General features: G+C 60.4%; 1 protein-coding gene across 1 annotated transcript in view; it reads left to right on the plus strand.

Annotated features, from left to right (window-relative positions):
* MYO15B (myosin XVB) overlaps nucleotides 1-16,904 on the plus strand; it is a 38,174-nt gene that overhangs the window by 16,063 nt on the left and 5,207 nt on the right. Inside the window, 36 exon segments of the mRNA XM_082374465.1 lie at nucleotides 280-357; nucleotides 547-662; nucleotides 752-797; nucleotides 937-1,061; nucleotides 1,488-1,605; nucleotides 1,843-2,000; nucleotides 5,949-6,221; nucleotides 6,352-6,487; nucleotides 6,652-6,765; nucleotides 7,081-7,138; nucleotides 7,350-7,480; nucleotides 8,745-8,840; nucleotides 8,944-9,179; nucleotides 9,265-9,443; nucleotides 9,658-9,730; nucleotides 10,203-10,364; nucleotides 10,603-10,703; nucleotides 10,801-10,865; nucleotides 10,991-11,075; nucleotides 11,278-11,376; nucleotides 11,525-11,658; nucleotides 11,757-11,951; nucleotides 12,177-12,255; nucleotides 12,426-12,530; nucleotides 12,607-12,862; nucleotides 12,966-13,056; nucleotides 13,158-13,377; nucleotides 13,843-13,955; nucleotides 14,180-14,239; nucleotides 14,796-14,871; nucleotides 15,005-15,123; nucleotides 15,317-15,441; nucleotides 15,512-15,653; nucleotides 15,890-16,001; nucleotides 16,112-16,266; nucleotides 16,702-16,823. Coding sequence (XP_082230591.1) covers nucleotides 280-357; nucleotides 547-662; nucleotides 752-797; nucleotides 937-1,061; nucleotides 1,488-1,605; nucleotides 1,843-2,000; nucleotides 5,949-6,221; nucleotides 6,352-6,487; nucleotides 6,652-6,765; nucleotides 7,081-7,138; nucleotides 7,350-7,480; nucleotides 8,745-8,840; nucleotides 8,944-9,179; nucleotides 9,265-9,443; nucleotides 9,658-9,730; nucleotides 10,203-10,364; nucleotides 10,603-10,703; nucleotides 10,801-10,865; nucleotides 10,991-11,075; nucleotides 11,278-11,376; nucleotides 11,525-11,658; nucleotides 11,757-11,951; nucleotides 12,177-12,255; nucleotides 12,426-12,530; nucleotides 12,607-12,862; nucleotides 12,966-13,056; nucleotides 13,158-13,377; nucleotides 13,843-13,955; nucleotides 14,180-14,239; nucleotides 14,796-14,871; nucleotides 15,005-15,123; nucleotides 15,317-15,441; nucleotides 15,512-15,653; nucleotides 15,890-16,001; nucleotides 16,112-16,266; nucleotides 16,702-16,823 — 4,553 coding nt within the window.

Genomic DNA, 16,904 nt, shown 5'->3' on the forward strand with positions numbered 1-16,904 from the left:
TTTTCTTCTAAGAGTTTTATAGTTTCAGGTCTTACATCTGGGTCTTTGATCCATTCATTTTGAGTTAATTTTGGTACGTGGTGTGAGATGAGTCCAACTTCAAAAGGGGCCTTTGTAAAATTTTTTTTTATTGAAGTATAGTTGACTTACAGTGTTGTGTCAAAGGTGGCCTTATAACTCAGAGGGGAGAGGCTGTAGTATTTTGCAAAGGGACTGGCTTCCACACCCAGCCTTCTCTCCTTGACTTCGCCTCCCCCCTGCTCACATTATCTCTTGCAGGTTCACAAGTTTTTAAACAGAAACCAGGATCATCTTGACCCTGCTGTGGTGGAAATGCTTGCCCAGAGCCAGCTCCAGGTGCCCCTGCCGGCCCCCCTGTCCCCCCATTCTGCCCTCCCCACCCGGACAGCCTTGCCCAAGGAGCTGGCCTTCAAGCCCCTGGCACCCTGAACCTTTGGCCGGCCCACCCTGGCTCCCCGGGGGTCGGGGTGAGGGGCAGGCTGGACAGGCCCAGGTGAGCTGGCTTGGCCCCCTCTCACCCCACAGCTGGTGGGTAGCCTGTTCCAGGAAGCAGAGCCCGAGTCTGGGGAAGGACCAGGCAAACCCACGCTGGCCTCTCGCTTCCAGCATTCCCTGGGGGACCTCCTAGCCCGGCTGGGCAGGTGAGAATAGGGCCCCCCACACTCAACTCCAGGGAGTTTGAATGGAGGGGCCAGTCTGTGCTCAAGTGACCCCCCTTTCCACCCACCAGGAGCCATGTCTATTTCATCCAGTGCCTCAACCCCAACCCGGGAAAGGTGAGCTCTCCCCGCACCTGGCGCCAGAGCCCTCCCACCCCTGCCCTGCCCCCCTCAGCCCTCCTCGGCCCTGCCCCAGCTTCCCCACAGCTCTGAGCCCCTCAACTCAGCTCTCCTTGGCTCTGCCCCGTGGCCACAGCTTCCGGGCCTCTTTGATGTGGGTCACGTGGCAGAGCAACTGCGCCAGGCGGGCATCCTGGAGGCCGTGTGTACCCGCAGCACCAACTTCCCCGTTCGCGTGCCCTTCCAGGCCTTCCTGGCCAGGTAGGGGCCCAGGATGCGGGCAGCCCGGGGCGCAGGCACCTCAGGGCCAGGGCTCACTAGGAAGGCCCCCTGGAGTGGCTGGCGGACCTGGGGCTTTTTCGGGAGCGGGGAATGGACACACTTTCCCAGGGACCCTGGGCCTGACGTCCAACCCTCCCTCCTTCCATTCTCTCTGTCTCTCCTTCTCTCCCTCCATCTGCATCTCCTTTCACTGTTGGTCACCCGCACACCTCTCCACGCCTCTGTGCATTCACCCGCCCCTCCTCCTCTCAGCAAAACTCTCCTGGGTGCCTGGCACATAGTAGGTGCTTTCTAAATCATTGTTGAATGACTTATAGACCGAATAGACCCCGAGGGGTTCAAATGAGTGTGGAGGGAGGTCCCCGCTGTGCTTGTTCCGACCTCGGTTCTCCGTCCTTGGGGCAGGTTCCGGGCCCTGGGGACAGAGGGGCAGGAAGAGCTCTCTGGCCGGGAAAGATGTGGCGCCATCCTGAACCAGGTGTTCGGGGCTGAGTCGCCCCTCTGTCACCTGGGAGCCACCCAGGTGGGTGGTGTGTATGAGCAGGGAAGCAGGTATGGCTGGAAAGTGGGAGGAGCATTCTGGGACCAACTCATGATTTGGTGGTCCTTCTGGGTGGTGGGGAGATGGAGTGGGCCGGGTGTCCCGGGCACCCCAGTAGAATCAATTGTCTGGCAGAAGGGAGGAGGCTGAGGCCTCGGGAGAAGGGCAGGGTGGTCCCCAGCCACCTGGCCTGCCCCCAGCCCAAACCTCTGCCCCCAGGTGCTACTGCGGGAGCTGGGCTGGCAGCGGCTGGAGCGGCACCGGGCCCAGCAGCGCGCCCAGGCCCTGCTCACCCTGCACCGAGGCCTCTGCACCAGCCTCTCCCGTCAACGCCTTCGCCTCCTACCACGGATTTGCGTGCGTGGGCTCCAGGCCAGGTGTGCAGAGTGGGGCGAGACTGTAGGCCTCCTCATGGTGGTGGGGCAGGGTCGGGGAGGCGTAGGGCCTCAAGGCTAGTCTGCCTGCTTCCCATCAGCACTGGACTCTCCTTGCTGACATCCCCACCATGCCGCCTCTGCTTGAATACCCCCAGCCACGAGAAGCTCATTATCTGCTAGGCCACTCAAACCTGCGGTCTTGACTCCTTGACTGTTCTTTTTTCTAGTCTATTCTCCACTCTGCAGCAAGAATACTCTTTTAAAAGCGTGAATCAGGTTGTGTGAGGCCCTACCTACCTCTCCAGCCTCGACGTAGGCCGGACTTTTACACTCCAGGCTCTTTGGGCTTCGTGGTCCTACGATGCTCCCCTCGCCCTTCTCACCTCCTTAGCTCCAGCCCCACTCACCCTTCACTGCCCGTCTTCACTCATCCATCCAACAGCTGTTGGTTGACCACCTTCTCCATCTACCCTGGGCCAGTTGCTGGCAACACAGGGAGGAAGGTGCCAGCATCTTCACACAGGCACAGAGCTGGTGCCTTCCAGGCTGGCTGGGGAGTCAGATGCAGACAGTAAACCAGCTGCCAGTCGCCCCAAAGGGGATTGTTTAAGGACTGAGAACAAAATGAAGGCAGTGCCGTGGACACCAGGGAAGCCTCGGAGAAGGGGGCACCCGTCACCACTATATGTTTCCAAAACGTTTTCATCACCAGCAGGAACTCTATACCCGTTCAGCAATGACGCCTCACTCTCCCTTCCCTCCAGCCCCTGGTAACCTCCAGTATACTTGCCGTTTCTGTGAATTTGCCTATTCTAGATATGCCGTCTAAGTTGACTCATACAAATTCCTTTTACATCTGGCTTACTGTTTTCAGGGTTCGTCCCTGTCGTAACATGTGTCAGAACTTCATGTCTTTTTTATGGCTGAAAATTGTTCCATTGTGTGGATGGACCGCATTTTGTTTATCCACTTATCTGTCAGTGGGCATGTGGGTTGTTTCTACCTTTTGGCTTATTGTGAATAAGGCTGCTATGAACACAAGGGTACAAGTAACTGTTCAAGTTTCTGCTTTTGGTTCTTTTGGGTCTTTACCTGGGAGTGGAAATCCTGAGTTATATGGTAATTCTGTCTTTACCTTTTTGAGGAATTGCCAAACTGTTTTCCACAGTGGCTGCACCATTTTATATTCCTACCAGCAATGTGTGAAGGTTCCAATTTCTCTGCATCTTTGCCAATACTTGTTATTTTCTGCTTTTTAAATTATGGCCATCCTAGTGGGTGTGAGGTGGTATTTCATTGTGGTTTTTTTTTTTTTTTTTAAACAACAGCTCCTGTTTATTTTTTTATTTTTATTTATTTATTTTATTCATGGCTGTGTTGGGTCTTCGTTTCTGTGCGAGGGCTTTCTCCAGTTGCGGCAAGTGGGGGCCACTCTTCATCGCGGTGCGCGGGCCTCTCACTATCGCAGCCTCTCTTGCTGCGGAGCACAGGCTCCAGACGCGCAGGCTCAGCAATTGTGGCTCACGGGCCCAGTCACTCCGCGGCATGTGGGATCCTCCCAGACCAGGGCTCGAACCCGTGTCCCCTGCATTGGCAGGCAGACTCTCAACCACTGCACCACCAGGGAAGCCCTCATTGTGGTTTTGATTTGCATTTCTTTAATGACTAATGATGTTGAGCATCTTTTCATGTACTTCTTGGCCATTTGTGTATCTCTTTGGAGAAATGTCTATTCAAGTCCTCTGCCTGCTTTTTTTTTTTTCTTTTGTAATTTATTTATTTTTGGCTGTGTCGAGTCTTCGTTGCTGCACGCGGGCTTTCTCTAGTTGCAGTGAATGGGGGGCTGCTCTTTGTTGCGGTGCGTGGGCTTCTCTTTTGGCGGAGCACAGGCTCTAGGCGCACGGGCTTCAATAGTTGTGGCACACGGGCTCAGTAGTTGTGGCTCGCGGTTTTAGTAGTTGTGGCTTGTGGGCTCTAGAGCACAGTAGCTGTGGCGCACGGGCTTAGTTGCTCCACAGCATGTGGGATCTTCCCGGACCAGGGCTCAAACCCTTGTCCCCTGCGTTGGCAGGCGGATTCTTAACCACTGTGCCACCAGGGAAGTCCGCTTCTGCCTGCTTTTTAATTGGGTTGTTTTTTTTCTCATTGAGTTGTAGGAGTTCTTTATATATTCTGGATATTAAACCCTTATCAAATATGTGATTTTTCAAGTAGTCTCCCATTATGTGGGTTGTCTTCATTCTCTTTTTTAAATTAAAAAAATTTTTTAATTTTTTATTTATTTGATTTATTATTCATTTTTGGCTGCATTGGGTCTTCGTTGCTGCACGTGGGCTTTCTCTAGTTGCGGCGAGCGGAGGCTACTCTTTGTTGTAGTGTGTGGGCTTCTCACTGCGGTGGCTTGTTGTGTTGTGGAGCATGGGCTCTAGGTATGCAGGCTTCAGTGGTTGTGGCACATGGGCTCAGTAGTTGTGGCTCGCGGGCTTTAGAGCGTAGGCTCAGTAATTGTGGTGCACGGGCTTAGTTGCTCCGCGGCATGTGGTATCTTCCCGGACCAGGGCTTGAACCCGTGTCCCTTGCATTGGCAGGCTGATTCCCAACCACTGCGCCACCAGGGAAGCCCTCTTTTCATTCTCTTGATAGTGTCCTTTTATGTACAAAAGCTGTAGATTTATTTATTTTTATTATTGAAGTATAGTGATTTACAGTGTTTCAGGTGTACAGCAAAATGATTCAGTTACAAATATATACATATATATATATTCTTTTTCAGATTCTTTTCCATTATAGGTAATTACAAGATATTAAATTAGTTCCCTGTGCTATACAGTAGATCCTTGTTGTTTATCTATGTTATGTCTAATAGTATATATAGATTTATTTTTAAATATTTATCATGCTCAGGGCTCCTTCATTGAGGAGTCTGGTCTTTCCTATATCTGGAAAATTCTCAAAGATATTGTCTCTTCCGGGATCTCCCATTAGACTTCCAGTGAATGTGTTATTTTTTCATTTTTTAGAAGTTCTGCTTCTTAAATAATAATATGCCAGACTCTATTCCAAACACACATTTTAATTCATTTCATCTTATTGTGGGGCAAGCATTACAGTAGTTCTCATTTTATTTATTTATTTTAAAAATAAATTTATTTATTTTATTTATTTATTTTTGGCTGTGTTGGGTCTTCACTGCTGCGCGTGGGCTTTCTCTAGCTGCGGCGAGCGGGGGCTGCTCTTCGTTGCGGTGCACAGGCTTCTCACTGTGGTGGCTTCTCGTTGTGGAGCACGGGCTCCAGGCGCACGGGCTTCAATAGTTGCAGCACGTGGGCTTCAGTAGTTGTGGCTTGCAGGCTCTAGAGCGCAGGCTCCGTAGTTGTGGCGCACGGGCTTGGTTGCTCCGCGGCATGTGGGATCTTCCCGGACCAGGGCTCGAACCCGTGTCCCCTGCATTGGCAGGCGGATTCTTAACCACTGCGCCACCAGAGAAGCCCTAGTTCTCATTTTAGAGATGATGAAAATAAAACACAGAGAGGTAAAGTAGGGAATTCCCTGGCGGTCCAGTGGTTAGGACTCAGCGCTTTCACTGCCAGGGCCGAGTTTGATCCCTGGTCGGGGAACTCAGATTCCACATGCCATGCGGCATGGCCAAAAACAAAAGCAAAAAAACCCCAGAGAGGTAAAGTAACTTATCCAGGACCGCAGTGACTAAACAGTAGGGGAACGAGCCCGGGTGGTCGGCTCCAGGGTCCCAGATCTTAATCCCTTGGGCACAACAGCATCTCAGTTTACCTGCTGGTCTTTCAAAGTGTCGTGTCCTTTCCCTGTTGCTTCCCTGAGGCAGCTGGGGGCTTCCCTGGGGTCCGATTTTACATTCATGTCTTGGCTTGGAGGATTCAGGTATCGGGGTGTGAGTTTGGACTCCTCACCGACCCCCTTCCCGCCCTCCAGGAAGTGGTACCTCCGGCGGCGGGCAGCTCTGGGGCAGCTGAACACCATCCTGCTGGCGGGCCGGCACCTGCTCTGGAGACAGCGGAGAGGGCAGGTGAAGCACATGGATGGGTCCTGCCCCGGGCAGCTCAGGGGAGAAGCCAGGCAGCCCTGCCGGCCACGTCGGCCAAATCCCGACGGTGTCCACCCTTCAAGCCCAGCCGCACAAGGGCCGAGGCCTTGGAGACCATTGCTGGTGGAGCTCCTTCCGTTCCCCTCTGCCTGGCGGGGGTAGCCTGGGGCCTCCAGGAGGTTGTCGCCTTCCTTCATGGCTGCCCACTGCCAGGGCCTGACTCTCCCCTGCTGGCTGGGGGTGGCTCCCATCCCCTCCAGGCCTCCCTTGGACTGTTCCCCTCTTGCCCAGTGACTCCAATCTGAGGGCCATAAAGCAGCTCAAAGGTCAATGCCCACATACTGCCCCCCTCTCTGGTCCCTCCCTGGCTGGACTTTGTCCCCTGGGACCATCCCTTCCCTTCTTCCCTCCTCTTCCTGGTGCCCTGGTAGACGGGCAGAGATAGCCACGGCGCTAAGGCTAGTGAGGGCTCTGGAGGGCTGGGGGCAGACAGCTGGCCCCCTGGGTCCGCACCTCTTCCTCCACTGGTGTGGGGTCCTCCTGGGAGGAGGAGAGGGCCGCTGAACTGCTGAGTGGGGGAGGGGCCTCTAGGGAGCTCCTGGTGACACCTCACGGGGGCATCATCTCCTCCTGCCTCTCCCCCAGCAGCTTGGGCATCGGCATAGCTGGCACAGAGTCGGGACCTCCAAGAAGGGGCCAAGCATGGTAGGTGGCCTGGAAGCTGGAGGGTGTCTGCTGGGTTGTGAGCCTGCTGAACCTGGCCTGGCTTGAGGGGGAGCGTGGGGTCCCAAGGGTGCCGAGGTGGGTCCTGTCCCTCAGGCCCATCCATTGTGCCCCCAGGAAGAGGCCTGGGGTGCCCTTGGTTTTCCTCTGAGGGCTCTGGGGGCTTTATTTGTTTGAGTGTCCAAGACTAGAATCCTTGGTCTTTGGAGGGGAAGCTTACAGCCCTGGGGGTGAGGAGGGCCCCTGGGTACCTATGCCCCTTCCCTTAGTTCCTGGTCAATTGCTCCCCCCTGCTAGGAGCTGGGGTGCTTGGAGATCCCGGCTGAGCTGGCTGTCATGCTGAAGACAGCGGAAGGTGAGTCCTGATGGGCGTCGCTCTTGCCATGATCCCCTCCTGGGCGGAGGCTCTGTCCCTGTGGTCCCTCCCTTTGATGCTCTGGGTCCCCCCAGCTCACTGCCCGGCTCCCTCTGCACTGGAGCTGGGGGCTGAGGCTGAGAGGTGGAGGCGGCGCCAGAGCCAGGCGCCTTACCTGGGCGTTTCTGGGCTGCCGCCTATGTCATCCCAGGCCGTCAGCACACCCTGGCCGAGAGCATCACCGAGGTCATGCCCCCGGAAGTTCCCGCACGGCCCAGCCTGACCCTCCCACCCGACATCGACCAATTCCCCTTCTCCAGCTTCATCTCCATCGGCTTTCAGGTGGGCCCCCAGGCCTTAGCTGTACACGGCTGATGCCCACATCTCCCCAGACGTTAGCCCCCGTCAGGCAGAAGCTGTGTCTGTCCTTCTGTCTCCAGTCCCCTCCTCCATCTCCTGTTGCGGGGCTGTGGATGCAACTGCGTTGCTCCGAAAATCCGTTGAACCTAAACGTGCTGGTTACTTATCTGCAGTGCCACACCTTGGTTACACCTGTGGCACTGCCCTGCCATTGAAGTTAAAGCATGTTGAATGACAAGGCAAAGTGTCCAGGCTACACTGTTGGCAACAAAAGCAGGATTCAAAACTGCACGTAGAGTATGATCCCAATTTTGTTAATTTTGAGGGTGGGGAGATGATGTGTGTACCTACACGTAGAAAGTAAGACTAGAAAGAAAGAGGCGAAAATGTTAACTGTGGTTATATCTGGCAGTGGAATGTTAATGGTGGTTTTTATTCTTCATCCTTTTAAGTGTTTTCTGAGTTTTCTGCATGCGTGAGCTTTAGTTTTCTAATCAGAAGGAGTGATTGAGAGTTTTTTTTTTTTAATATATATTTATTTATTTGGCTGCGCCGGGTCTTAGCTGCGGCACACGGGATCTTCGTTGCCTGTGCAGGATCTTTTGTGGTATGCGGGACCTTTTTTAGTTGTGGCATGCGGGATCTAGTTCCCTGACCAGGGATCAAACCCGGGCCCCCTGCATTGGGAGCGTGGACTCTTAACTGCTGGACCACCAGGGAAGTCCCGAGATGTATTTTTCTTTTTTTTTTTTTAATAAATTTATTTATTTTTGGCTGCGTTGGGTCTTCGTTGCGGCACGCGGGCTTTCTCTAGTTGCGGCGAGCGGGGGCTACTCTTCGTTATGGTGCGCGGGCTTCTCATTGCGGTGGCTTCTCTTGTTGCGGAGCACGGGCTCCAGGCGCGCAGGCTTCAGTAGTTGTGGCACGCGGGCTTCAGTAGTTGCGGCTCGCGGGCTCTAGAGAGCACAGGCTCAGCAGTTGTGGTGCATGGGCCCAGCTGCTCTGCGGCATGTGGGATCTTCCCGGACCAGGGCTCGAACCCGTGTCTCCTACACTGGCAGGCGGATTCTTAACCGCTGCGCCACCAGCGAAGCCCCCCGAGATGTATTTTTAAGATGGTTTTCCTCACCGGCCCCTCTTCCTCTCGCAGGGCGCGTGCTCCCTTGGGGCTCCCCCGGGTCTGTGTCTGGCAGGTCAGCACACACCAGCCCCTGCTCAGGCGCCGTGTCGCCCTCCTTCCTTGCAGGAGCCATCCCTGCCCAGACCTGGGCAGCTGCTGACCAAACCCCTGACCCGACTGGACGGTGAGAACCCTCAGCATGCCCTGGATATCAACAAGGTGGTGAGTGACACACTGGGGAGGGGCAGGGTGGGCCCGTGCAAGGGGTGCTGGCCGGGCACCGGGAGCCCCGCACGTCCTGCCTCCCCTCTCTCTGTGTCTGCAGATGCTGCGGTTCCTGGGGGACGGGTCCCTGGAGCCCTGGCAGGAGCAGACCATGGGCCAGTACCTGGTGCGGCAGGGGCAGTGCCGGCCGGGGCTGCGCAACGAGCTCTTCAGCCAGCTCGCGGCCCAGCTCTGGCGCAACCCGGACGAGCAGCAGAGCCAGCGCGGCTGGGCCCTCCTGGCCGTCCTGCTCAGCGCCTTCCCCCCAGTGTCCACCCTGCAGAAGCCGCTGCTCAAGTAAGGGGCCCGGCAGGTGGGGGCCCCATGGGTGTGGCCAGCAGGCCACCCCCAGACCCACGGCAGCCCTGTGCTGTGCCCGCAGATTTGTGTCCGACCAGGCCCCCGGGGGCATGGCAGCACTGTGCCAGCACAAGCTGCTGGGAGCCCTGGAGCACACACAGCAGGCCCCTGGGTCCGAGCGGGCCCACCCGCCCACCCAGCTCGAGTGGACAGCCGGATGGAGGCGGGGCCGCATGGCGCTGGATGTCTTCACCTTCAACGGTGACGCCTGCCTCCTCTCGGGCCTCCCCAGGCCCACAGTGGGGCCTGCCCGGCACTCTCGCCCTCCCTCGACCCCCTTCCCGCCTCAGCCCTCCCGATGTGACCCTCACCTCCCTGCTCTCCTGCTTTCGGAACCGCCACGGGACAGTAGCCCCTTCCCGTCCGGGTGGACCCTGCTGTCCCTCACTCTTGCCCCTACCCCTCGTCCCTGCAGAGGAGTGCTACTCGGCCGAGGTGGAGTCCTGGACCACAGGGGAGCAGCTCGCCGGGTGGATTCTGCAGAGCAGGTGTGCGGGGCCTGGGACGGGCGAGTGTAGCCCACGCTGGCCATTGTGCCATCCGCCTCCTGGTTCGCCTCACGCTCCCAGCCCGCTCTCCCGCCAAGTACCTCCTGCGGCTGCTCCCGCAGGCCCAAGGCCAAAGCCTGCTTTCCGGGGGCGGGATGGGGGCGAGGGGGCGGGGTAGGTGGGCAGGGTCCAGACAGTAGATTCAAGACGGAGAGCAAGTAGAGAGTATACCTGCTAGATCTGGTCCAGATTCTCATCAAGTTGAATGAATAAATGCATCAGAGCCAATGTAGAAGTAGAGGGCTGTGAGTTGCAGGTAAAGGAGAGCTGTCTGAGGGAAACTGGGTCCTCGGCCAGGTTCCTGTCCCCTTCCACAACCCCCTCCCCCCAGCCCACCCTCAGGTCCTTGTCCCTTCCGGATGGTCGTCCTCCTGGCTGACCACCCTCTGCTACGTGCCCTTGTCTCTCCCAGAGGCCTGGATCCGCCCCCGCGTGGCTGGTCTGTGTCACTGCACTCTAAGGACTCCTGGCAGGACTTGGCTGGCTGCGACTTCGTGCTGGACCTGATAGGCCGGACCGAGGACCTGGGGGACCCGGCCGGTCCCCACAGCTACCCAATCGCCCCCCGTGGCTTGTAGGTGCCACCCACAGCACCCCTGGCCTGCTCCTGTCCCTATCCTGTCGTAGGTGACCCCCTCAGCCACCCTGTCATCCGCGGGGGTTCACAGGTGCTGCCACAGGCCCAGCCCGCCCGCCCCCAAGCCTCCGCCCACCGCATGGGGATGACCTCCACAGCAGCTTCTACACCTTGCCTCAACCTGGGAACTCCCTGGCCAGGGCACCTCCTTAGCTGGGCCCACTATCTCCTGCAGAGCCAAGGACATCCCCCCGGCCCCTGGCATCCAGGCCCCCTCACTGCCCCCAGGTCCCCCTCCAGGCCCAGCCCTAACTCTGCCCAGCAGGGGTCGCACAGGTAAGGCTGGGAGTGGGCACACTGAGGTTGGCAGAGTGCTGGGAATGGGGGTGCCAGAAGCCCCACGCCCCAGGCAGGTGACAGTAACCCTCCACAGGTGAGTCCCAGACCTCAGGGAATCTGGATGGCTTCCTGGACCACCTCTTCTCCCCGTGCCTCAGCGTGAGTGTCCTGCACGCAGACCCCACCCCACGGCTGCCCCTACACCCCTGGGGCCTCTGCTGCCCCTCCCATCCCTCCTAGGGCTCTAGCTCTGACCTTGGGACCTGTGACTTTTGTCCCTTCAGGATCTGGAGCAAGGCAGGGCTCTGAGTGGCCGCATGAAGGGAGGGGGCGCCATGGGGCCCATGCAGCAAGGCAGCTACCCTGTGGGTGAGTGCGGGGCTGAGTACCCATCCAGAGCCTCCCTGCCCAGCAACACAGGCAAGCATGGCCTGGGATCCCCATGCAGCTGCAATCAGAGCTCCGGCCAGCACCCTGGTGGCCCATACTCTCCTCTTCGCCTGGGGCTAAAGGGAGGCCGTGTGTGGGCCCAGGTAGGGACCGACCTGGGGGTGGGGCCCTGTTCCCTCAGTGTACTCAGGGATGATGCAGATGCCTGGATACCAGCCAGCCATGATGCCTGCACCCATGCCCATGATGCCAGCAATGGGGGCGGTCCCCGCCATGCCAGGTAAGGCTGGACTATAGCCACTGGGTCCCTTCTCAGGTAGGGACTGGAGGAGGGAGGGTGTTGCCTGGGGCCTAGAGGGCACAGTGGGCAGAGGGCTGGGAGCTCAGCCATGGCGCTCGTCCGCCCTGACTGCCTGCCATTCTCGCAGCCGTGGTGGTGCCACCGCAGCCGCAGCCACAGCCACAGCCACAGCCACAGCCACAGCCCCTGCTTCCCAGCGTGGACGCGAGACAGCTGGCAGTCCAGCAGCAGAACTTCATCAACCAGCAGGCGCTGATCCTGGTGAGGACGGGCAGGGCCCATGGATTGCCTAGTGGGTACAGATCTGTGGGGCGAGGCTAGGCCAGCTCTTACCTGGCACACCACCCTTCCCCCGTCAGGCCCAGCAGATGACCACCCAGGCCATGGCCTTGTCCCTGGAGCAACAGGCAAAGCAGCGCCAGAGCCAGCCCCTGGAGCATCATGCCCAGGCCCAGGCCCCTGGAGCTGCCTCCCTGACTCCACCCCCAGCCATCACCCCCAAGCCCAAGAAGACACCCACCCCCGAGAAGGAGCCAGAGCGTGACCTGGAACTGGTAGGTGCCGGCCTGAGGGTGACGAGCCGGGGCCAGGCAGGTGGCAGGGCCGGGGTGGGGCAGCAGGCTGCAAGGCCACAGAAGTGGGAGACACGGGGTGGGGGGGCGCAGGAAGATGCAGAAAAGATGCCGCCAGGCCCCAGCCCCACGGAGCCAAGTGGGTTTGCTCTGCGAGTGGCAGCTTGTCCGGCAGGGCTGCTCCTTCTCTTTCCCTTCCTGCCACAGGAGACCTCACAGGAGGCTGAAGTCAGGCCCCGGCAGCCCAAGAGCTTCCGGCAGAAACGGGACTATTTCCAGAACTTGGGTGAGGGCCCTTGGGGTGGCAATCCCACACAGAAACTCAGCCACCGCCCCAGCCTGGCCAGGGGACGGCGGGGTGCACTCTATTCCTCTAGGTCAGTGTGGCCTGTCCAGGAGCCCAGATGGGTGGGCCAGGTGGAGAGTAATAGAGAGGGCCATCTGGGGCATTTACAGGTCAGCCGCAGATCAAGGTGAAGACGATGAGGCCTCCGGCCAAGGTGAAGATGCCCCAGGGGGAGGAGCAGGAGGAGGAGCCGGAAGAAGAGGAACAGAGAGCAGGTGGCGGGGAGAGGCGGGTGGGCCAGGCTTTGTGGCTCTGCACAGAGTCTCACATCTTTCCTCTCTTTCTGGTCAGTGCCGTCACCTCCTCCTCCCCCGGTAGTGAAGAAGCCACTGACACGAGATGGGGCCAAAGCTACACAGGAGGCTGAGGCTGAGCCAGCCACAGAGGCGGGGCCTGGCGGTGGTCGCCAGCCGGCCGAGGGCAGAGCCGTGGTGCGTAGCTCGGACCCTGAGCCCCGGAAGGCAGAGCCCAGCAGGGAGATCCGCAACATCATCCGCATATACCAGAGCCGCCCAGGCCCCATGCCCGTGCCCGTGCAGCCACCCAGGTGCACCCCGGCGGCGGTGGGGAGGGGGAGGGCGGCCGGGGCTGCCCGCTCTCCAGAGTCACCTTGTGGACTCCTGACCTCCTCCTCCTCCTCCTCCTCTCAGGAAGCCCCCCCAAATCTTCCTGAAGAAAAACAACCCTAAGGATGAGGCCCTGGCTAAGCTGGGGATCCGTGGTGCCTCCTCGCTGCCCTCGGTGAGGCCCCGTCCTGTCCCGAGCGGGCCGCTCCGCTCCAGAGTCCTCCTGAGGCTCCTGGGGGTAAACACAGCCTGGGTGTATTCTCTGTGCCTCCCCAGACGCTGTCCCCCAGCCCAGGGAAGGGCCCCCCGCCAGCTGTGGCCCCTCGACCCAAGGGCCAGCCATGGCTTGTGCCCTCCAAATCCATCAAGGAGAAGCAGGGGCCCCTTCAAGAGCTGTTTGGCCAGAAGCCACCTGCTGCCCAGAGACCCCCGCCTCCGCCAGCGCCTCCGCTGCCTCCATCCTGGGACCCAGCGACCCCTCCAGCTGAGCCGCACGGTAAGAAACCCCACATCCCCGGGAGGGGGGCTTTGTGGGGGGCGCGGGCAGGATTCCCAAGGGCCTCTCAGTGCTCTCGGCTGAGGTCAGCTGCTCGCGCTTCCGGACTTTGGAGCCGTGGGTGAGGAGCCCCAGCTTCCGCGTTCCTGCGGGGGGCATGGCCCGGGCACCCCTGGGGCCTGTCTGGCATGGAGGGACCGTCACAGGGCGTGGGCCTCGTCAGGAATTTAGTGACCCTGCTGACGTGGTCAGGGAGGGCCCACGCACGGCAGGGACAGCGGGGAACGTTGGAGGCTGGAGACGGAGGCCGGAGATGGGGCGGAGCGGGGGGAGGGAGGCGGCGGAGGTGGACTGAGCTGGGCCACGTGGGGCCCTAGTGGCCCGAGGGTCTTCTCTCCCCGTGCCCGCATCATTCCGGCTTGGGCAGCTCCTCGCCTGATGCCCTTCGGCCCCTCCATCCGCCAGGCTTTGCGGAGCTCATGGGGGACCAGGGGATCTCCACCCAGCTGCTCGTGCCCTCGGGCAGCGTGTGCTTCTCCTACGCCAGCGCCCCCTGGAGGTTGTTCCTGCGCAAGGAGGTGGGCACGAGGGCGGGCCGCAGCCTGGCCTCTCTGGGTGGGGGACGGGGCGCTGGCTGTAGGGGCGCCAGCCTGGGGCCCCAGCATCTCCTCTCCACACACAGACATTGGGGGCTGCTTCCCCAGCCCCACCTCCTCCGGCCCAGGAGGCAGAGGTGGGGCGGGAGGGGGGCTGGCGGGGGCACCGTCCCTGCCCACTCTCACTCGCCCCTGCCCTCGTCCAGGTGTTCTACCCCCGGGAGAACTTCAGCCACCCCTACTGCCTCAGGCTCCTCTGTGAGCAGGTGAGAGCCCAGCCCACCTGGGACGTGTACAGACAGACCGCCCCCACCCCAGGCACGAGAACAGCCCCACTTGCAGGGCGCTGGTGTGTTTCAAGCCCTGCCTTCATTTATTTAATCCTCACAACATCCCTCAGAACAAGGACCATTTTTGACTTATGACGAGGATTAAAAATAAAGCGTATACAGCACCCAACACAGGCCTGGCACACAGCAGGTGCTCGCTGGAGCTTGTCCCTTTGCCACGTCTAGATGCTCCCGGATGCTTGCGTCTGTTCTCCCCAGTTCTATAGTAGCTGCCCCCCCTCCCCCAAGTCCTGTTCCTTCAGGGAAGCTTATCTCAGCTGACAGAGGAGCAGCAGCCGGACTAGGGCCAGCAGCTTGGGGGAGGCAGGTGGGAGCTCCGGGTGGACGTGGCCCTGGGCTTGGAAGGCCAGGCATCCCTCCCTGCTCCACCCACGTGCCTGTGGGGCTCTCCAGCTCTTCCTCCACGTGTGGCTGCTTCTGGGGTGGGCTGTGGCCTCAGGACCTGGTGGTGACCGCCTGGCTTTGCCCCCAGATCCTGAGGGACACCTTTGCGGAGTCCTGCATCCGGATCTCCCAGGACGAGAGGCACAGGATGAAAGACCTGCTGCGTAGGGCCCAGGGACCCTGGAGTCAGGGAGCCGGAGCGCTAGGGGTTGGGCCTGCCCAGAGGGAGGGAGTAGGCTCTGGGGTTCCCGCTGTGAGGGAGCCTGAGGACGGCCTGGGGCCATTTCTGCCCAACAGGAGACCTGGAGGTGGGCCTGGACTCCCTGGACACAGCTGAGGACAGTGTCAAGAAGCGCATCGTGGTGGCCGCCAGGGACAACTGGGCCAATTACTTCTCCCGCATCTTCCCCGTCTCGGTCAGTGAGGCTGGGGGTGGCAGCGCCCAAGGCTGGAGGCCAGCTTGGCCTTCTGCAGCAGGACGAGAGCTGGGGGTGGGCTGGGCCCCAGTGGAACCGACGGAGAGCAGCACTGGCCTGAGCAGCCCCAGGGTGTCTTGGACGGTGGCGGGGAGCCCGGAGCCTGTCCATGAGCCAGCCACCTTCCGGGCAGGGCGAGGGTGGCAGCGACGTGCAGCTGCTGGCTGTGTCCCACCGGGGGCTGAGACTGCTCAAGGTGACCCGAGGCCCCAGCTTCCACCCCGACCAGCCGCAGCTGAAGACTCTCTGCTCGTACAGGTGAGCCTGGGCTGGGGTGCGGGGTGGGCTGGCGAGACGGCCCCCAGCTCACGCCCCACCCTCTGCACAGCTTCGCTGAGGTGCTGGGCGTAGAATGCCTGGCTGGCCCCAGCCTGGAGCTGTCGCTGACGAGTGAACAGCTGGTGCTGCACACAGGCCGGGCGGGAGCCATCAAGGCCATGGTTGAGCTGCTCCTGAGCGAGCTCAAGAAGGCAAGTGCGGGCCGGCGGGGGGCCGGCGGGGGGCCGGGCGGGGGGCCTCCAGCACCCCTGCGTCGTACCCCGTCTGGTTTGCCTGGTCTCGGGGCCGTCAGCCAAGCTCCTTCAAGCTGCCTGGGGCGGGGCTGGAACTTGGGGGCGCTTGGCGGAGAGTGACGCCAACAGGGGAGCAGGCGGGACGGGCAGGACGGAGTCATAAGCGGGCTGGCCGCTCACCCGCCCGCCTGCAGGACTCCGGCTACGTCATTGCCCTGCGAAGCTACCTCACTGACGACCACAGCCTCCTCAGCTTCCAGCGGGGGGACCTCATCAAGCTGTTGCCGGGGGCCACTCTGGAGCCAGGTATCCCCGGGGCGAGCAGGGCGGCTGGCACCCGGCGGGCAGACGAGGCGGAGCCTCCAGGGGCAGAGGGGCCAGGAAGGTGAGGCACCATCCTTGGATGTTTCCCCCAGGCTGGCAGTTTGGCTCCACCGGGGGCCGTTCCGGACTCTTTCCTGCTGACATAGTGCAGCCGGCTGCTGCTCCAGACTCTTCCTTCTCGATGCAGCAGAGGAATGGCCGGCGCAAGAGTCAGCTGCAGCCCAGAGAGCGGGATAAGGCGTCGGAGGTGAGGAAGATGGGAGAGGCCGAGGCGAGGCCTAACTAGGAGTCGAGGAAAGAAAGGGCTCGACTGCCCCAGAGCGGCGGAGGACCACCCCACGCCTGGTGGGCAGCGCTTGGTCTGATGCCGCCTCTCTGCCCGCTCCCGATTTCTTGTCCTGTCTCCCCAGCAGGGTTGTGAGCCCCCTGCAGGCAGGGGCTGGGCTGTCTGCCTCTTGTGTGGCCCTCGTGGTAGCTAGTTCGGCGCCACCTGGAAGACGCTCAATAAACAGCTCTTGACTTTCCTGGCTTCTGGTGGTGTGCTCACTGCAGCTGCTCTGCCTGCTTCTCTCGGGTTGGGCTGGGGTGGGGGCTGGGGCAGGGCCGCTGGACAGGCCAGGGGACTCTCGGGTGGCACTAGGTCTCCCGTGCTCCTAAGTTCCCCACCCACCCCTGGAGCCAGGCACACAGTGACAACTTGGCCACCAGCCTGTCCCCGTCTGTGGCCTGCGTCACCCTGCCCACAGACTCCGACTACACCATGCAGGAATTTGCCCTGCGCTACTTCCGGAAGCCCCAGACCCTGTGAGTGCCCTGGGCCCGCCCCATGCCTGCCCATCCTCGGTGTCCCTGAAGTGGGACACTGCCTGCTCAGAGCCACCGGGC

Source organism: Balaenoptera borealis, assembly GCF_965194805.1.
Source record: "Balaenoptera borealis genome assembly, chromosome: 20".
In the NCBI taxonomy this organism is placed as follows: Eukaryota; Metazoa; Chordata; class Mammalia; order Artiodactyla; family Balaenopteridae; genus Balaenoptera; species Balaenoptera borealis.